This window comes from Schistocerca serialis, chromosome 2, assembly GCF_023864345.2.
Source record: "Schistocerca serialis cubense isolate TAMUIC-IGC-003099 chromosome 2, iqSchSeri2.2, whole genome shotgun sequence".
Classification (NCBI taxonomy): Eukaryota; Metazoa; Arthropoda; class Insecta; order Orthoptera; family Acrididae; genus Schistocerca; species Schistocerca serialis.
This window is the reverse complement of record NC_064639.1, coordinates 648,039,658-648,061,100: the sequence shown is the minus strand read 5'-3', so window position 1 is coordinate 648,061,100 and position 21,443 is coordinate 648,039,658. Positions and strand designations below refer to the sequence as shown.

Here is a 21,443-nt window from a genome sequence, read left to right as displayed (position 1 = left end):
TAACTAGTAGCTGCGATGTTCTAAACCCTTTATTCAAGTGTACTTCAACTTCAGTGACGTACATGCTGCATAGGGCCGATGTGCGCAAAGGCGACACACAAGGGCAACGAGTATTCCATATCCAGTTCGGTTTTTTATCAGCAGTCTCGTACAACCCGCCAGCAGGTGGCCACTATCAGCCGCTCGGCGCGACGCCGCTAGCTCTGCCAGTCTCCTGCGCGACACGGAGCGACATGGCGACACCAGCAAACGGAGCCATCACCATCAGCTTCCCTCAGGGGGCGCTGAGGGGGCGCAAGCTGAGGACACCTTCCGGCCGCCCCTACTGCAGCTTCCAGGGCATTCCCTACGCCAAGCCACCTGTTGGCCCTCTGAGGTTTATGGTAAGGTGAAACTACATTTATATCTGCATGACTACTGTGCAGTTCACACTTAACTGCCTGGCAGTGCCATCTTCGACACACATTCAGACTATTCCTCCACCGTTCCTCTCCCTAACAGTTCATGGGAAGAGTGAACACTTAAATCTTTGTACACAAGCTTTGATTTCTCTTATTTTGTCATGATGATCTTTCTCCTTCTGTAGGCGGGCGGCAGCAAAATACTTTCGCATTCGGAGTAGAAAGTTGGACACTGAAATTTCGTGAAAAAAACCTTACACCAACGAAGAGCGCCTTGGTTCTAACGATTGCCACCCCGACTCGTGTATCGTATGTGCGGTAGTCTTCTCCCTATGTAGCAGTAATACAAAACGAGCCGCCCTCCTTTGAACTTTTTCGATGTCCTCCGTCAAGCCTATCTATTAAGAGACCCAAACAGAAAATCCGTACTCAAGCAGAGGACGAACAAGCGTAGTGTAGGAAATCTCTGTAGTAATAACGTGGCATCTTCTAAGTATTCTGCCAATAGAATGTGGTCTTAGGTTTGCCTTCCACACCATCAATGTGACCGTTCCAACCTACGTTTTAATTGCAATTCTCAGGTGTTTAGTTGAACTGACAGCCATTAAATTGGTATGATTTATTGTGTAATTGAAATTTAACGGATATCTTTTGGTACTCGTGTGGATGACCTCACACTTTTCCTTACTGAGGAACTATTGCCACTTTTCGCACCATCCAGATACCATGTCCAAATCATTTTGCAATTGGTTCCGACGTTCGGATGACTCTGTTAGGCTGTTAGTGACACCCTTACCCGCCGTGGCCGAGTGGTTCTAGGTGCTTCAGTCCGGAACCGCCATGCTGCTAAGGTCGCAGGTTCGAATCCTGCCTCGGTCATGGATGTGTGTGATGTCTTTAGGTTAGTTAGGTTCAAGTAGTTCTAAGTCTAAGGGACTGATGACTTCAGATGTTAAGTCCCATAGTGTTTGGAGCCATTTGAATTCGATCACCCTCATCTTTAAACAATCTAAGAAGGCTGCTGACATTGTCTCGTAATCCGATTGCGTAGATTAGGCACAGCAGAGGGCTTATAACACTTCCCTGGGAGACGCCGGATACCACTTCTGTTTTACTCGATGATAACGGCTCCGTTATGTACAGGGTGCCACTAAATTACCGTTACGGACTTCGAAGATGGGTTTCTTACATCAAAAGGAGAAAAGGTTTCCAGTCAACATGGGCTCTAAAAAGCATCCCGTAAGAGCCATAAACGTCAGTTCATCTTCGACACAGTCAACTACATCTCTTCAACGGCAAGCTCTTTGCTTTCCATATTTTTGGAGGTGACCAAAACAAGAAATAGTGGCCAGTAAGCATGAATTCTAAAATGCACATCTTAAGAAATATGGGAGTGCATGTAGCAGAGATGTGTATCACAGCAGTGATGATGAGCAGAGCTCTTATAGAACGTATGTTCGTTTGACAGTTTTTCTTGTTTTGGTCTACCGAGCACCTCCCAAAACATGGAAAGCTAGTAATTTGCAGTAGAACAGATGTGCATCTCAGCAATGGAGATGGACAATCGCTAATAGCTCTTAAGGTATGCCCTTTATAGTCCACGTTGAAAGGGATTTCTTTTCTTGTTCTGATATGAGGAAACTGCCCATACAGTCTATAAAGGGAATTTAGTTACTGCCCGTGTAGAAAGCTTTTCGCAACTGAACAACAGTTTAAATTGACTGTGCTAAGAATTCAATTTATCGTAGTCCTCAGCTAAAGTGTCAGCATTAAGGCTTACATTACTCAACAATGCGTCGCTTATAGCGGGAACATATTTTCAATGTCTCATTACTATCTCGCAATGTGGTTATGAAAAGTGATCGCGTAAAATGTATTTTTGTAGAGATGTAACGGATTCTTAATAACGACGTAAAATTGGTCAACGCTCAAAAACAATAGAGTTATACGGAAAAACTGACAGTCCAGCAAAGAGTACTAAAAAAGTAAATTAAACAAAGGTTGGGTGGCGGTCAAGCTTCGGAATGATGGGGACGTTACCCACGGGAGCGGAATTCGAATAGAAGTAGACGAAGTGTAGTCGTAGTAATTACACCGCCAGCGTTCGTCATAAATGAACCATTAGGCAACGATTTCCACACTAATAAAAAGAATAATAATAATTCGGTGTGGTTCAACGGCCTGCTGCAAGTCTTTTAGTTGAACGACGCCTCGGAGTCTTGCGAGGCACTAGCCCGTCCTTTGCACCGTACCCGCTGAAAGGAGCGCTGCTCCACAACGTAAAATTCGAACCACATGTTCATAACTCAGACGTGAAGGTTAAGTTAAATACAGGCAGAAAATTCTGGGATGCGATCGGAATTCTATTTCGCGACTTTGTTTTTTCAAGGCACTCCGTTTAATAGACCATTAGGCTCGGGTTACAGGGAATAAAACGATATACTTCCTCTGCAAAAACATGGCAGCGTGTTTTGGACACAGTAGATCCCAAAGTCAGCAACTCGTCACCAATAATGTGTATCCTATATAGGAAATTCAGTTTTAAAAGATACCACAGTACACGATGGAGATGTTTGAAAAACCAAACAAGAAGGTCGACTATGGTGATTCAAACGACCTACGGATTAAACAGAAGAGACGTTGATTCCAAATTTTAACTAAGAATACCTCCAGGCTAAATGATAGTGTGCGATAGATATATTTGCACGCAATTATTTGACCTCTAGCTTGCATAATGTTTAGGCCCCACAGCTTAAGGTCGTGTACTAACACAGTATTTTAAAATTTCTTCTCCGTGATACATGCAATACAGAAGCGCACTAAGCGCATATTAACGAAGCCTGAAATTTTGTGTGAAGCAAAAGAACAGCTGGAAATAATATTACAGTTGGGAGTGCTACATAAGATATTCGAGAAGATAAATTACTTACCGAGAGTAGGAGTTTAAACAGAGACTAAGGAAAGTAGTTTCGCGACGTTTTCAGACTTAAATGTCATTTACCAGAAATTTCAACATACACTCCTGGAAATTGAAATAAGAACACCGTGAATTCATTGTCCCAGGAAGGGGAAACTTTATTGACACATTCCTGGGGTCAGATACATCACATGATCACACTGACAGAACCGCAGGCACATAGACACAGGCAACAGAGCATGCACAATGTCGGCACTAGTACAGCGTGTATCCACCTTTCGCAGCAATGCAGGCTGCTATTCTCCCATGGAGACGATCGTAGAGATGCTGGATGTAGTCCTGTGGAACGGCTTGCCATGCCATTTCCACCTGGCGCCTCAGTTGGACCAGCGTTCGTGCTGGACGTGCAGACCGCGTGAGACGACGCTTCATCCAGTCCCAAACATGCTCAATGGGGGACAGATCCGGAGATCTTGCTGGCCAGGGTAGTTGACTTACACCTTCTAGAGCACGTTGGGTGGCAAGGGATACATGCGGACGTGCATTGTCCTGTTGGAACAGCAAGTTCCCTCGCCGGTCTAGGAATGGTAGAACGATGGGTTCGATGACGGTTTGGATGTACCGTGCACTATTCAGTGTCCCCTCGACGATCACCAGTGGTGTACGGCCAGTGTAGGAGATAGCTCCCCACACCATGATGCCGGGTGTTGGCCCTGTGTGCCTCGGTCGTATGCAGTCCTGATTGTGGCGCTCACCTGCACGGCGCCAAACACGCATACGACCATCATTGGCACCAAGGCAGAAGCGACTCTCATCGCTGAAGACGACACGTCTCCATTCGTCCCTCCATTCACGCCCGTCGCGACACCACTGGAGGCGGGCTGCACGATGTTGGGGCGTGAGCGGAAGACGGCCTGACGGTGTGCGGGACCGTAGCCCAGCTTCATGGAGACGGTTGCGAATGGTCCTCGCCGATACCCCAGGAGCAACAGTGTCCCTAATTTGCTGGGAAGTGGCGGTGCGGTCCCCTACGGCACTGCGTAGGATCCTACGGTCTTGGCGTGCATCCGTGCGTCGCTGCGGTCCAGTCCCAGGTCGACGGGCACGTGCACCTTCCGCCGACCACTGGCGACAACATCGATGTACTGTGGAGACCTCACGCCCCACATGTTGAGCAATTCGGCGGTACGTCCACCCGGCCTCCCGCATGCCCACTATACGCCCTCGCTCAAAGTCCGTCAACTGCACATACGGTTCACGTCCACGCTGTCGCGGCATGCTACCAGTGTTAAAGACCGCGTTGGAGCTCCGTATGCCACGGCAAACTGGCTGACACTGACGGCGGCGGTGCACAAATGCTGCGCAGCCAGCGCCATTCGACGGCCAACACCGCGGTTCCTGGTGTGTCTGCTGTGCCGTGCGTGTGATCATTGCTTGTACAGCCCTCTCGCAGTGTCCGGAGCAAGTATGGTGGGTCTGACACACCGGTGTCAATGTTTTTTTTTCCATTTCCAGGAGTGTTTTTAAAATAATTCTTCTACATTAATAGCGAAGAACTAAACTGGTAAAAATTTAACAAAGATGCTTATTTTACTCATTCGTGCGCACTTATTTTTGAATATTGTTCGTACTGTACCTCATTCAAAACCAATTTCCTGTCTTCTTTTCCACAATCGTAACAGTCAGAAGATGCTATTTATAGAATAATTTCATTAAAAAGGTTGTTTCAAAGTCATTGTTCTTCCTCTCTAAACATATGTATTGTTTCCACCTAAAGCGCCCATGTTTTTAAATAACAATCATTGCGTAAGTGATTTTAATAGTGAAAAACATTTTGCAAATAATTTATATATTTTTCATATATCACAAACTCTTCAGACTATATAGAAATACTCATGTACAACTACTTATTAGTAATCAGATTATACTACTTTATTTAATATGTTTCTACAAATTCTTTGTTAAGAGTAAGGAAGTGAGATGAAGCGCAACGAAAGTACGATAGAAAAAGTTGGCCTGGAGTTGTTAGTAACAAATATTCGATCTCTCTTCAGAACTAGCCACGAAATCGTCACCGCCCTCTGTGACCGAGCGGTTCTAGGCGCTTCAGTCTGGAACCTCGCTGCTCCTACGGTCGCAGGTTCGAATCCTTTCTCGGGCGTGGATGTGTGTGATGTCCTTAGGCTGTTAGGTTTACGTAATTCTAAGTCTAGGGGACTTTGGACCTCAGATGTTAAGTCCCATGGTGCTCAGAGCCATTTAAACCATTTAAACGAAATCGTCGGCAAGTGACGCAATTAGAATTCTCGCTTCACAGCATTGTTAGAACTCAACTCAGTTGTCAGTTTACCACTCAGACATCCTCGATCGATTTATGAGTAAGTTAACCAATAAGCTGTTCTTTCCCACTTTGACTCCACATACGTAACAGCCTCCATTAAAGAAACGAAATTAAAAGTGCTGGAGCGTTTTTGGCAATAATACCACAGTGACACCTGTCTACAATTTAGCCTCTTCATTAGCTTTGATCGAATGGTTCAATAACGACTTCTCGTAACACCTGCGTGAAGGACGGGGAACGATTCGCAAATCTTTGACAGATGATTGATAGTCGAAATAAGTTACGTAATGATACATCCGTTTTGTTCAAACAGCTCTGAAGGCACACAGCGTGAGATGGCGAGTTGGTTAAGACATTGGACTAGCACACGAAAGGGCCGGGTTTCAAATCCCCGTCCGGCCACACACATTTAGTTATTCTATGGGTCGCTACATCCCTTAGGGAAAATTTATGAAATGCTCTTTGGAAAAATTGCGACGGGTTTATCTCACTTGTATGCTTTAATCCTAAACCTTTAAGCCTTTCTTCTAACAAATGAATGGATAAAATGTGTGGGGTTATACTGTGTCTGTACCTTCACGTTACAGTGTCCTTCCAGGATGTAACCACGCCTCGATGGGCTAAAATGGCGATAAAATATCCGTCTCTGCCTGTGCAGGAGTCACGAAATGTGCGTGCCACTGGTTGTGGACTCCGTGACATATCGACGTTTGGATCTGTTCTGGCGGCCAAAGCGGCTAACAACCGCTCGCGACAAGTGAGAAATTCGAGTTTTACTTCCGGTCTGGCACAAATTTTCATGTGTCATAAATAGCTCACGCCCGTCTGGAATAGCGATATGCGAATCCATTTCGTACTACCTTGACACAACATACATGTGAGCGGTGACTGTGATCCTATCTGCGTCATCCAACGCATTCTCATATGCGACGAAGCTTAGTTCACGGAGTGCGTTTCCGGACCCCTTATAATATATGTTACTCGTTATAAAACGGTTTAGGGACTGTTCTAAGCCATCATGAAATCAGTCTGTGTTGACTTCTACCTTACCCACTCTACCTAACCACTTGAAAGTGATAATTTGAAAACGAATATTCATGGGTGAACTACATCAGTGAAGTCCGGTTTCTGTGTAGTGTAGAAGTCTGAGATGACAGATTTAGCAGTGCAGTACTTGATCGAAAAGTTTTGGAATTTGAAACACTACTGGACACCAGACTACATTCTATTATCTAGTCTCACCGTAAATCCTTTGGTTTTTGTTTACCTATTTTGTTGCAATAGTTGTTTTACTGTTGCACATTTATCGCAGCCCTTTCTACGACACTACATTATTATCAAATGCAAGGTCTAGTGCCATCTTCAGTGTTTCACATTTCAAGTATTTCAAGAGTAACAGTGTGAACCTGGGAAGCCAAGCATGACGGAAGCGGTGGCTCAGTATGCGATCATCACCGAAAGGAGATCTTTCACACGTGCAGCAATATGGGGTGGAGTGCCATCCTGTATAAAAATCGTACCTTCCAGCGGGTGTTATAGAACTTCCTGATCATTTTCTTCACAACAAATTTTTCATAAGACCTTCACTCGTTTTAATTCTTTTCTTATGGCGATAGGACCGTATAGGTACCGTGACGGATTCTCCATTCTGATAGCGAAGATTCACTAACAATGACAAAGTTGACAAGACGCGATTGCTGGCGCATCTGATTCCCTTTCTCACTACAGCTCATTTTATAAATGATGCTCATGCGGCGTTACTGACATGTTGCTGTCCAGCGCCATCTGTCAGTCGGTTTTCGTACTCATTTTTTGTTTCAATAAAACTCAATGTCATTTCTCTTCCTACAGTATTCCGTGAATTATTACGTTTTCAGTTTGGGTCATTATGCATACAAGGCCCAACCGTTGGTTATCGTCAGGCACCGGTCAACCTTAATGGCTGAAAGCCCTATAGATTAAGGAATTTTGTTGTGCGGTTTGTAGCTCGCAAAATCGATGGTCCTTCCTGCCCTCGTGGGCCTTAGTATTCTCGAGCCCTCTGGGACGAAGACGGTGGTTGGGAGAACTCAAGCAAGATTGTAAGTGCGAAAGAGCGAGATAATTCCAAGTACCTTCCCGGGCTCGGACATGGAATTCCACTCAGGCACATTCCTGTTTTTCGCGACCAGTTTTCTGGACTACTGAACGTGGAATAGCTCGTCAAAGGGCGAGACTGGAGAGTAGAGGACGGATCCATTAGCTGGCTAGAGATGGTGTTTTAATTAAGGAGAAGGACATGGCGAGGTTTAATAAAAACATACAATTTCCATTCGTTTCCTTGGAAACTTGAGTGTTCTGGTTTTGTGAGTCCCTGTCTTTCATTTTATTTATTTCACCTGATGTCATTATGGCTATCGGCCCCTCTCTTACATCGGACAAGGGTTTCAAAGAAACAGTACCACTTTTACTTCACAGTTACCTAATGAATAACAGTTATAATTTGCAAATAGTATTAAAATTGTTTGAGTCTCTGTAGTAACAATATAAGTATACAAAATTGGAAGTACTTCTCCTACTGCTGCTGCAGCTATCATTAATATTGATAGTAGTAATAGTAGTAATAATGGCAATAATAATAATAATAATAATAATAACAAAATAACAGTAATGACAGCGCAGATATAAAAAGAATCTATGGTGTAAAAACGGTTGTTTTATGTTATAGTGAGTTCTAAGGAAAGTAAAGGTGACTGCACAAGCTAAGAATACTGGGAAATGAGGAAGATCGTGCTGGAAAGAAGGGTGTTCAAGGATAACGAGAGCGTACAGGGAAGTGGTAATTATTACTACTGATTTGCTAGATATATCATTAACTGTTATCTGAAGCTGGGGATGTTATTCAGTTCTGTAACATAATGAGGGAGATTATTCCACAGTCGGGTTTCCGCTACTAAGAATGACTTCCAGGAAGTGGCTGAAGGGTGGAGTGGAACAGAAAGGATCTTGCTCTGATGGGAACGGATGTGTCTGCCATATTGTTCAGATAAAAACGTTAAGGTAGAGGAGAAATGTCAGGGTACTGTTCGTTGATGAGACAGTAGGGAAGCCAGAAGGCATGGAAATGTCTGCGATTGTCTGCACGCAGCCAAGGTACCTCTGCATATGATGGTCAAATATGATTAAAAAATGTCGAACGTCACACATATAATGAACACACGCATTCTTAACCAGTTCCACGCTCCATGAGCTTTCCTGAGAAAGGCCTTGCAGAATAACATCGCTGTGATTAATAATTGGAAGTATAAGCATTTGTACAAGTTTCTGTTTTAGGTAAAATGCGGAGAGTTTTACTATTTTAGCAGGGCAGGGGCATGGGCAGCGTGACCGCTACGGTGGCAAAAGTTGATATTTGTCCCATTTAGGTTTAAAGATGGTTCGGATTAAATAAATTTTATCCATAGTGGATGCTGTCGAACTCCGTGACTGTTCCTTTATAGGGTGTAGAAAATTATCCGCTACCAGTCACAATAAAGGTTATTTATATAAATAGCCGGCTGATGTGGCCGTGCGGTTCTAGGCGCTTCAGTCTGGAACCGCGTGACCGCTACGGTGGCAAGTTCGAATCCTGCCTCGGGCTTGGATGTGTGTGATGTCCTTAGGTTAGTTAGGTTTAAGTATTTCTAAGTTCTAGGGGACTGACGACCATAGATGTTAAGTCCCATAGTGCTCAGAGCCATTTGAACCATTTATATAAATAACTTTTATTGTGAGTGGTAGCGGATATTTTTCTACTACCCTATGGTTAGGATTTCCAATAATTACCATTAATGAGGCTAGAATGATCAACCAGAATCGCTTTGGTTTTGTATGGGTTTACCTTTGATGTTATATCTTGCTCCCATTTTAGTAGTGCACACAGATCGGAACTGAGATTCCCGATTGCTGTCTTCACGGTTATTGATTTTGCACTTAATACAACTTTACGTAATCAGCGTACTACTGGTATTTGCAGTGGGACAAAACTGATAACGCATGATTGACGTATAGTGAAAACAGTACAGGACCTAATATCGAACCCTGGGAGACGCTTGATACTACTTGCCTTCATTGTGGCATTATGTTGCTGGCGAGACGCCAGGAATGAGCGAAACCAGTGCACTGAACTTAGCGAGAAAATTTGGCTGCTAAGTTTGGCAAGTAAAATATTAAAGTAGACAGTTTCAGAAGCTTCTCTGAAGTCTAAGAAGCGCATGGTACTCGCCTGTTGTGCGTCCATGCCAAAGTTTAAGTCATCTGTTACCTTTCATAAGGCAATTGTGCTGCGATACTTATGGAAACCTGATTGGTATTCATCTAGTAGGTTGTTTGTGGCTAGGTAATTTGTTGGCTGGTAGTGTTAGTGTAAATAGGTCGGTTACCAAAGGACGCTGTGGCAACGTCCTTTAGTGGTAGTGGATTGGGTAGCCCCTATCTCTAGGTCTCAGGGAAAGCACCTGCGATTAAGGAGTTGTTGGAGGTATCTGTAATAGTGGGCAGCACAGGGTGAATAACAAGAGTCACCATTTTGTCTATCATGCGATCGTGTCCAGTAGATGCTGATCTGATACGCATGATGGCTTTTTTGACAGTTCAATTTTTCTTGGCTACAATCGTTTACCTCCATGAAATAATCAGTGAATCTCTGTTTCGTTTGTGGTTTAGTTGTTGTTGTAGGTAATGTGAAGTACCGGTTCAGTTCTTCACCAGGGATAATTTATGGACACTGAATTGTATTATTATTTTGTTGTGTGGAGATCATTGACTGGAGGTATCAGGAGGCACCTGGAGGCACTGTATGACCTGCAAGCGATAAAAACGTTCCAGTCCTGTCGCCTTACCCCGTAATATTTACAGAAAGGTCTTTTGGTAATTGACACTGATGTGAAAAGTTTAATTCTATCTCGCGGGTCAAAGCCAGATTGGTGATTAGTTAAATTCATTTCAGATAGTTGGAAGTGCAGAGAAGTATTCCAAGTCCGCTAATAAAAGTTTCTGATTAAATCTGTGGCGCAGTGCGTCACTTAATTGCTCATGCATGTGGCGCGTTAACCAGGGTGCATGGATTCAGGCGACGAGCGCGACGCCATGGAAGCTCCGAGAAACGGAAGGAAGGGCCGTCTCACCTTGTCTGTCTTGTACTGCACCTTCTGAAGGCAAAGAAGTGTTAAAAGTTGTAGCTACATTCTGTAGGGGCAGAGAGGTTAACATCTCTGCACTCTACCACCTCTACCCATGTTTCAGCCACCCGTTGTCTTAGCAACAGCCCTTCCCGTACTCCACCCAGTAAACGAAGCATCTCAGAAAGTCGATTAATTTGACGCAATGTGAAACTCAATGTTTTTGACATGCAGAGCTCCTACGCGGCTGTGGCTGTCGAGCTAAAGTTTCGGATATCCGGGAGGTTGTGACATGTGTCTGGAAGAAGTGGAACAAGTTCCACATTGTTTCTGCCTGAACTACAGGTGCCTGCACGTTTACAAAATTCAGACTGAAGGTTTCGTGTGTTAATGTGGTTGATATAGTCTCATCTAACTTCACTATATTCAGTGTTCTGAGAAATCAGGCAAGCTGGTAGTTCATCTCAACAATATCAGCTACAAAATGTCACTTTTGGCAATTTCAGTTGGTTTTTCATTTGGGATTACAGGCCGTTTTTATGAAAAATTAGAAGTTAGGTGCCCAGCCATGTTCCAGTAGTCTCTTTTTATTCTACGACATTTAGATGAAGTGCCATCATTTAGTACTAGGAGGCTACGTGTATCGCCGAAGCAAAACAAAACGTTCCAGAAAAATGCCCAAAACGAGTAGCCAACCGCCAAAGAAAGGGGAGGCAAATGAGGCGGGAGAATGAGTCGCCTGACAGTGAAAACTATTTGATTGAAGGTGACATCACATGCGCTCAACGTAAGCACAGCAACCAGCCTTTCGGGGTTCGTCACTTGTATGATGATATCAATGACATAAATGTTGAAGATAACAGATTTTCTTGCGTTGTTTATCCCATCCACCAATCATTGCATCTGAACCAGCTACTACAAACAATGGCGGGTGTGAAATATCTGATGCCACGCAAGAGAATTGCCTCTAAGTAGTTCTGACATACTGCGGAAAATTTTGCCATGGGCTCATGCTTTGCGCTCCCGACGGGACAGGGGGAGGTACCTGTGTCAGCCACAACAAAGCAAGGAAATTCTGGACGTGGTCCAGTCCTCCATAGTCACACCAGGTGTATTTGTTGCCTACCTAAAGCAGTGAGTTTCCATGTTCAGTTCCCCTTCTATGTGTGTGTCAGGGTGGGGGGGGGTTCTATCTTTACAAAAAGAGTCTGATTTGTTTATACGTTTTAGATCCAAAAATTTATTTTGAAATGTTGAGGGTTAAAACTGACAATTTGTAGCAAGTATAATGTGTGGTTGCCAATAAAGTTACTACAACAATAAAATAAGTCCACTATGGATGAGTTTTCTATGTAAAATGAGGAGTATCACTTAACTGGGCAATTTGCGCCCCCAACAATGTGTCACACAAAGGAAATTCCCCATTCCCTCCTGTAAGAGACAGATTTTTTAAAAAGACGGAATCGAGAAGTCAGTTGTGTTGCTATGTCTAGTAAAATCCTCAATTTCCGCATGAAATACTAAGGCAGTTCGTTTGAAAAAACCTGAAAAATTGTACAAAGTTATGGAGTTCTGCGGTATTTACTTGACGTGTATACGTGCCACAAATAGAGCGCATTGATTCTTTTTTGTAACACAGCTCTAGAAATAATGAACTTTTCATATTAATTCCTGTATATTTTCTGAAGGTACTGCAGCTTAGTAATGATTTTCGCTATGTAACGCTACAAATTTATCTGTCCATGGAATGGTGCTACTTTAGCCTACACTGGAACGGCAAAGTGTCACGATCCCTATGCAAAGTATGGAGGACCGAATATGCAGTGCAGACATGTGTCTAGGGTGCGTGAACTAATTTGAGCCTATGTCATTTGTTAACGAAATATCAGGAACGAATGTACATAGTGAACAGTAGCATTTTGACGTAGGCAGGTTGCTCAGGTCTGTATAATCGCAGCTCGTTGCCATCGGTAATGAAATTTTCTGTTCGTTGCTAGTGCTTAAGAGACAAATATTGAATGATAACGAGTAGCCACTCCAGTTGCTATAATATTCTGCCGTTTTCAAGTGTTTCTGGAAATGGGGTGGATGTATACTTAAATGCAGAACATAATAACAACTGGAGTCACCATTCATTAATTGAGTACACAACCAACAGCGGACCAAAAACACAGGCTGAACTGGGAAGAATTTATATACGAGGTGCGGCTAGAAAAAAACCGGACTGATGCTGGAAAAAACATTTATTTACAATAATTTACAATTTCATGTTATCTCCTTCAATGTACTCTCCTCCTCGGTCTCTACACCGCTCCATACGAATTTTCCACTGTTCATGGCAATGCTGCAGATCATTTTCGGTAAGTCCATACATTACTTCCGTCGCTTTTTCTTTTACTGCTTCAACAGTCTCAAATCTAGTTCCTTTCAAAGCTGACTTGACTTTAGGGAAAAGAAAAAAGTCACAGGGGGCCAAATCAGGTGAGTAGGGTGGATGATCTAAGATGGGAATGTTGTGATTTGCCAAAAACGTCTTCACTGACAACGCACTGTGAGCTGGGGCATTGTCTTGGTGAAGGATCCATGACTTTTTTCTCCACAAATCGTTCCGTTTTCTCCGTACTCGCTCACGTAGGGTAGCCAGGACGCTAATGTAGTAATACTGATTCACTGTTTGTCCCTCTGGTACCCAATCAATGTGCACAATCCCTTTGATGTCAAAAAAAAATCATCATTGCCTTGAATTTCGATTTTGACATTCGTGCTTTTTTTGTCGTGGAGGACCAGGAGTTTTCCAATGCATCGATTGGCGTTTAGTTTCGTGATCGTAAGTAAAAAACCACGATTCATCGCAAGTAATAACATTTTGTAAGAAGGTGGGATCACTTTCAGTGTTTTCCAGGATGTCAGAACAAATCATTCTTCGGCGTTCCTTCTGTTCAATTGTGAGACACTTTGGAACCATTTTTGAACACACTTCCTTCATGTTGACACTTTCATGAAGAATCTGCCTAACACTTTCCTTGTCAACTCCTGTCAACTCAGACACTGCTCTGATTGTTAAACGGCGATCTTGTCGAACAAGTTTACCGATTTTTTCAATGTTTGCATAAGTTTTTGCTGACAATGGTCTGCCAGCGCGAGTGTCATCACTGGTGTCTTCGCGGCCATCTTTAAATCGTTTAAGCCACTCGAACACTTGTGTTCGCGATAAACAATCATCGCCGTACACTTGTTGTAACATTACAAACGTTTCACTTGCAGATTTTCCTAGTTTGAAACAAAATTTGATGTTAACACGCTGTTCTTTCTGTACACTCAACATTTTCCGACGCACAGACAAAACGTCAACTACTTAAAACAGACGTCACGGGCAGGCTGAGTGCAGGAGGCAGATGAATCTCGAGCAGTAGGCGGAGCGAGAGTCACGTGACAGGCCACGCGACTTTCAGCCTTATTGCATTCGTTTTATTGTTTCACCAGTACTAGTCCGGTTTTTTTCTAGCCACACCTCGTATACTGAATAGTATCAGCCAAGTATAGTAAAGTTGTTAACGCACTCATCATACAGAGCTCTCTTAATGTGCCTGTCTAATAGGCATTACCTGTTACCTGTTTTCATAATCCTCTAACGTAGATTGATAGAATCTTAATATGCCTGTCTAATAGGAATTATCTGCTAGCTGTCTTCATAATCCTCTAATGTAGATTGATAGCTTGATGATGACATAACTGCTACGAACAGTACCTTCATCCGCAAGTTAATAACGTCGTTAACGTCAAAAATGAATGATTAGCTCTTATTAATATTATAATACAATTTGTCAATGAGATAACGGATGCAGCGCTATTCCTCTAATAGTAAGTTCTAAAACGTGCATCTCCACCAATGCTTCATTTTCCTTCTAATTTGAGGAAGATTACTGTTGAACGTCTCGTAAACGAGGCTGATACGGAGCGCAGTCTCTCACTGAATGAAGATGGGAAAATAATTGAGCTATGTTCTTATAATAGGAAGCGTTCTGGCTTTCGGCGTTACAGATTTAGGGAAACCATGACAATTTTAAATCTGAAGATCTGGATCCCGGGAACTGAGTTTGAACCACGCTCCTAAATATGGTTTAAAAAGTGATATTCTACATCTCAGTTAACACGCGTCTATAGTAAAATGTTTCTGTGCTGTTCATCTGTCAACTTTGAGACTACCTATCACTTTCCATTTTTGTAACATTAATTTGGTTCAAATGGCTCTGAGCACTATGGGACTCAACTGCTGAGGTCATTAGTCCCCTAGAACTTAGAACTAGTAAAACCTAACTAACCTAAGGACATCACAAACATCCACGCCCGAGGCAGGATTCGAACCTGCGACCGTAGCGGTCTTGCGGTTCCAGGCTGCAGCGCCTTTAACCGCACGGCCACTTCGGCCGGCCAACATTAATTTATTTTATTTTATTTAACTCATTTATCGGGTCCGTGGGACAATGCGAGCCAGAGGTACTTGGTGATGCAACGGGTCAGTACACAGTTTACGAAATGTTGATTAAAAAGTTAATATACAAAAGAAGCTAAAAGATTAAGAAAGCATTTAAAGGAAATGAAAGAGTGTAGGAATGAATAGCACATTAGAGAGGAAAGTTATTAAGTGCTAACAAGGGAACCGCACTTACTAGTCACCACACATTTCTTCCAAATTGATGGTATACGCAGGCCTTGGCAGAAATCAAAGTGAAAGGAGTGGGAGCTCTAGGTGGGCAAGCGTTTAGAAAAATTATATTTTCAGTCGGCTGGCCGCGCAGAGTATGAGCCATTTATGTTAGCAGAATTTTCAGGCAGCGGTTAGTGCACCGATAGCACTACAGAAAGTGATTCAAAGGTCGTGGGGTCAAGTTACTCTTTCTTTATTTTCTACTTTTACGTTACTTACACATCACATAAACTAAGTAATGTTCAAAATGATACACTTACTAATTGTTTAATAATTGAAGGCATTGAAAGAAAAAGCGAAGGGAAATTAGGGATTGCAAATAAATTACCTAGAAAAATTTCCAGCGCCCACGAGGGATAACTTCCGAAGAAGAGATTCTAACTGAAGCGTATTACGTTAGTTTAATTTTGACAGTCGTATCATCTTTGGCAGCTACTTGAGAACAATTGGTTGCCGGTGAAGATGGGAAGGAAATTACTCAAAAATGGTTCAAATGGCTCTGAGCACTATGGGACTTAACTTCTAAGGTCATCAGTCCCCTAGAACTTAGAACTACTTAAACCTAACTAACCTAACGACATCACACACATCCATGCCCGAGGCAGGATTCGAACCTGCGACCGTAGCGGTCGCGCGGTTCCAGACTGTAGCGCCTAGAACCGCTCGGCCACACCAGCCGGCAAGGAAATTACTGCTCCCCCTGTTTTTACGGTGAATGTTACCCAGAAAGTGAAAATAATCAACTCTGAAATAATAAAAGTAAGTAATTTGATACACGAAGTTCTCGCGTACGCCTTACAAACCCTTCCTGGAAAGGTATTTGCAATCCCATATTTTCCTTTCCATGCCTGATACGAAAATATTAATAAACACAATATGTTGAGCATTATTTCGATTTATTTGCAGTATAAATAAAATTAGAGTTGAAAATAAAAAGATTTTCCTCGTAGGGACTGGACCGCATTGGCCCTCGGATAGCCGTCCTCTATGCCTTCCGCTGCGATAACCGCTGCCAAACTGTACCGCAACAAACGGCCCCCTCGCTCACCCGACTCACGTCTAAATGCCTTTTTTTCTAAACATTCGGCCATCTGGAACTCCTACTTCTGTCACTTTCATTTCTGGCCATTTCCTGCACCATCCTTGTACCCAAGAATAATGTGCTTCAAGGAAACCTTTCAACCTAGATTTGAAGAGTTGTGGTTTATCACTCTATTATTTTTATTTTCTGTCCTGCTGGATCAAAATTAAAAGTGAAACCCGGTGAATATCCTGTACGATGCGTAAGGGAGCGTAACCCAAGTGCAAATTATCTACTTTTCACCAGATGAATGTTGCAGTTTCTTCTGACTGAATCGCTAATGTCAAGAACAAATCCCGTGATCGAGCATATACCATGTGATCAAGTATCCGGACACCTGGCTAAAAATGATTTACAAGTTCATGGCGCCCTCCATCATTAATGCTGGAATTCAATATGGTGTTGGCCCACCCTTAGCGTTCATGACAGCTTCAACTCTCGCAGGCATTCGTACAATCAGGTGCTGGAAGGTTTCTTGGGGAATGGCAGCCCATTCTTCACGGATTGCTACATTGAGGAGAGGTATCGATGTCGGTCGGTGAGACCTGTCACGAAATCAGCGTTCCAAAACATCACAGAGGTGTTCTATAAGATTCAGGTCAGGACTCTGTGCAGTCCATTACAGGGATGTTACTGTCGTGTAACCACTCTGCTACATGCCGTGCTTTATGAATTGGTGCTCGATCGTGTTGAAAGATGGAATCTCCATGCCCGGATTGCTCTTCAATAGCGTTAAGCAAGAAGGCGCTTAAAACATCAATGTAGACCTGTGCTGTGATAGTGCCACGTAAAACAAAAAGGGGTGTAAGCTCCTTCCATGAAAAACACGACCACACCATAACAAAACCACCTCCGAATTTTGCTGTTGGCACTACACACGCTGGCAGACGACGTTCACCGGGAATTCGCCATACCCACACCATACCATCGTACCGCCACATTGTGTTCCGTGATTCGTCACTCCACACAACGTTTTTCCACTTTTCAAACGTCTAATGTTTACGCTCCTTACACCAAACGAGGCGTCGTTTGGCATTAACAGGCGTGATCTGTGGCTTATGAGAAGCTGCTCGACCATGAAATCCAAGTTTTGTCACCTCCCCTAACTGTCATAGTAACTGCAGTGGATCCTGATGCAGTCTGGAATACCTGTGTGATGGTCTGGATAGACTCTCTTCACTTTTCGGCGGTCTCTGTCAGTCAACAGACGAGATCGGCCTGTACGCTTTTGTGCTGTACGTGTCCCTTCTTCACGTTTCCACTTCACCATCACTTCGGAAATAGCAGACCTAAGGGATGTTTCGGAGTGTGGAAATCTCACGTACAGAGGTATGACACAAGTGACATGCACTCACCTGAATACGTTCGATGTCCGTGGGTTCAAAGGAACGCACTATTCTGCTCTGTCAGGATGTTGCTGATATGTAGTACCTGGCAGTAGGTGGCAACACAATGCACCTAATATGAAAAACCTATCTTTTTGGGGTGTCCAGATACTTTTGATCACATAGTGTATGTACAGGGATGGCAGAGCTGGACTTCGGAGATATCTAAACAATGGTCTACACCAGGGGTAACCAACCTTTCTTCATCTACCGCCCACTTTTTTATCTCTGTTAGCAAAATTTTATGACTGACCACCAGTTTAACAGTAATGGTGATTTATGAAGTATAGAAGTATCTTTACTTTAGAAAATTTACAAAATGGAGTTACAGCAAATTAAAGCATGTAACCATAAGTACGTACGAAATGCTTTGCCCAAAGTTTATCAAAAAGTAATGGAACTGTTATTACAATCCATACGGCCTGTCGGCCACCATGAATGCTACAAAGCTCACTAGTGGGTGGCAGTGACGTCATTGACTTCCACTGGTCAGCACAACATCTACGAACGGACACCACAGATTCTATGGCCCGTCTCACTAATTTCCACTTTTGGGTGAGCCTTTTTCGTCACTCTCTTTGTACAGTCATACAATATTGCACGATTTGTAAGTGATCAGAAGGTCTGACTTCTATAGGAGAACGAGCGCTCGATTCCCAGTAGTGACAGGTATTTTCCTTAGGGGAGGGGGGAGGGGGGGGTGTGGGGGGAGATCAAACTGGAATTGGGTCCGTTCTGCCTCGTGACGCCAAATGAGTTGCTACACGACTGAAAATTTGCATCTCCGAGTTTTGAGAAACTGAAAACTGCCGGGAGAGCTGTGAGCTACTGGGTGAGCGACGGGCCGCTTGTGGCGGTAGAGTTTGGGCAGCAGTTGGCACAGCGGCAGAGATGTACAAAACTGTATTTTCACGATATTACAAGTCGTTTTCAGTGTGAAACATTTTAAACCAAGGTGCTATAAACAAGGAAACTTCGCACTCTGCGCACCAGTATGAAGTCTCTTTGCGAAGGCCTTTTCTCGTGCACACCACACAAATCCTTGTAGGCCTTTTCGTCGTTGTGGGCGGCAGAATGTCTGGAAAATGCCTGGCTGCAAGACGAGTTGCTTTCGGTGATCGAGGTGGGCGTCCTACTGATGTCCCTTTTTGTGATGAAGATATGGCCAACTGTTCGCCAAGACTAATCATGAAGCCCATTCTACTTTGTTCGCCACCATGCTTCTTGTACAGAACGTAGGCATTGAAACATTCAATATCCTACAAGTGGCGGAAACGCTTCTGATAATACTTTTTCAGCCTGCCTCTGGCCATCTGGTAGCTTTGTAACTGAGATTCGCTCCTATTCACGCCCCACATATGATTGTTGTAGTCAACGGCAACATGTAGCTTTTGAAAGATTCCCTTCTTCGAGTTTACATTTAAAAATGTATCGTCATGGAAGGTGCTGACCATAACAACGTCTCTTTTGTGCTTCTATTTCATTACCATCTGCTTGCCTATGTGCCATGTTATTTACTTCCCTTTCTACAGTTTTTCCTTTTTCATGAAGTCAGTGAACCCCTTCCTGTCTTGCCTCATCGTGCCGACAACGTCGGTGGTATTAATGGTTAAAAATGGTTCAAATGGCTCTGAGCGCTATGGGACTTAACTTCTGAGGTCATCAATCCCCCTAATAACCTAAGGACATCACACACATCCATGCCCGAGGCAGGATTCGAACCTGCGACCTTAGAAGTCACGCGGTTCCGGACTGAAGCACCTAGAACCGCTCGGCCACTCCGGCCGGCTATTAATGGTTAGTTTGTCCACCAAATATGGACTGTTGTACCAGTTGTCAAGATAAATGCAGTGGTCTTTCCCGAGTATATCGCGTGCAAGCTCCAAAACAACTGGAGAGGTTATGTTTTCGCCTGGATAGTGACTACCATTGTTAGTGTTCTTTACAGGATAAGCAGTAAACTCCCATACATACCCGGAGCTGCTTTGACAGAGTTCGTACAATTTGATACAAAATCTGCTACGCTTTGATGGAATATATTGCCTCCATTCAAGCCGTCCTTTCCGGAGCAACAACGATCGTCAACGGTGATGTTCCTTTCTGGCACGTATACCGATCTGAATTTACGCCGCAGACGCTCCATAACGGGGTGATTTTGAATAGTTTTCTGCTGATAGCGCCTAGTTGGTCAAACGAAGTGTCAGCAAAGTGAACGAATTTCAATTCATGATGAAACCGCTTTTCACTCATCAGTTTCTTGAAGAAAGGTGTGCCAACTGATTCTCTCTTTGTACCTTGTGTTCTGGTTTGCGAAGAATTCCTTGAAGTATTAGCATTCCAATAAGTGTTTTTACCTCGTCACGTGTAGTATCCTGCCAATTGTGAACACTGGAGCGTGATGCTAAACTGGGATAAGAACCTATTAACTGTTCTGCATATAAGTTCGTCTGTTTAGCTATTATTATTCACAAAGCATCATCCACAAAACGCATGAAACAACTCATCACATCACATTGTTTTAGAGGCACAACTGTACCACTACGACCACTGAACAAATATTGATTACGAACTGAACTAGCACGCACAAATGCACTAGATACCATCTGCTGCAGTAGTGTCTCGTCGTCAGATGTTTCTGAATCGAAGTCACTTTCACTAGCCTCAGCATACATATCGTGAAAACTTTCCGAACTGTCACTGAAATTATTGTCACTTTTAAAATCTGATAAACAACTTCTTTTCGCAATTGCAAAAGATCACTCACTAACGCGGCGGTAAACACAGACGACAATGGCGCGCTTTTGCGGCAGCTTCACTGGGCGCATACTGTCAACGCGCGCTCGAGTGCAGTGTTATAACTATCCTAGAACACGCTGTGTTACCTCACGAGAGCTGCTATCTAGTGGAGGAAGCTGAGCTAATACCACAGTGTCAACGGCAGGCCGATAACTCGTCATTCCCACTAGCTACTAGCCACAGAACGCGGTGGACGGATATATCTGTCGAGCCCACTGTGAATTAGCAAAGCGTGGGCGGACATAACCGTCATGCCCACGTAAAGGGTTAATGACGCCATCGGCTGAGGATAAAACGGCGACCGCTCGATACTGAATGGAGCAACAGGGCCCGTAGACGCGCCTTTAGCTTTTTATAACTTTATGTGAATTCCGTGGTGTTAACATTGGCACATGCGAGGTTCGTCGGCTGCGGAGTCCCATCATTAAGAGTGTGTGGCGCACTGTGTGCTCAGACACACTTGCACTCTGCCCAGCACTAAAATCTGACGTTAGTTACGCCACAACTCGCCACCTGTCCTGTTCTAAACGTCTGTTCAGCAACTACGTTCATGTATATACACTGATCAGCTACAACATTATGACCACCTACCTAATTGCCGGTGCGTCCAGCTTTGGCATGGATAACAGCAATGACGACTTGGTAGGTTGCTGTAGAGAGTTAGCACCACAAATGC

General features: G+C 43.6%; 1 protein-coding gene across 1 annotated transcript in view; it reads left to right on the top strand.

The window, feature by feature from the left end:
• The first annotated feature begins 225 nt into the window (after nt 1-225).
• The window catches only part of LOC126455657 (juvenile hormone esterase-like), a 79,654-nt gene continuing 58,436 nt past the window's right edge, over nt 226-21,443 (top strand). The window contains exon 1 of the mRNA XM_050091424.1: nt 226-383. Coding sequence (XP_049947381.1) covers nt 234-383 — 150 coding nt within the window. The 5' untranslated portion in view covers nt 226-233. The remainder of the gene's footprint in view (nt 384-21,443) is intronic.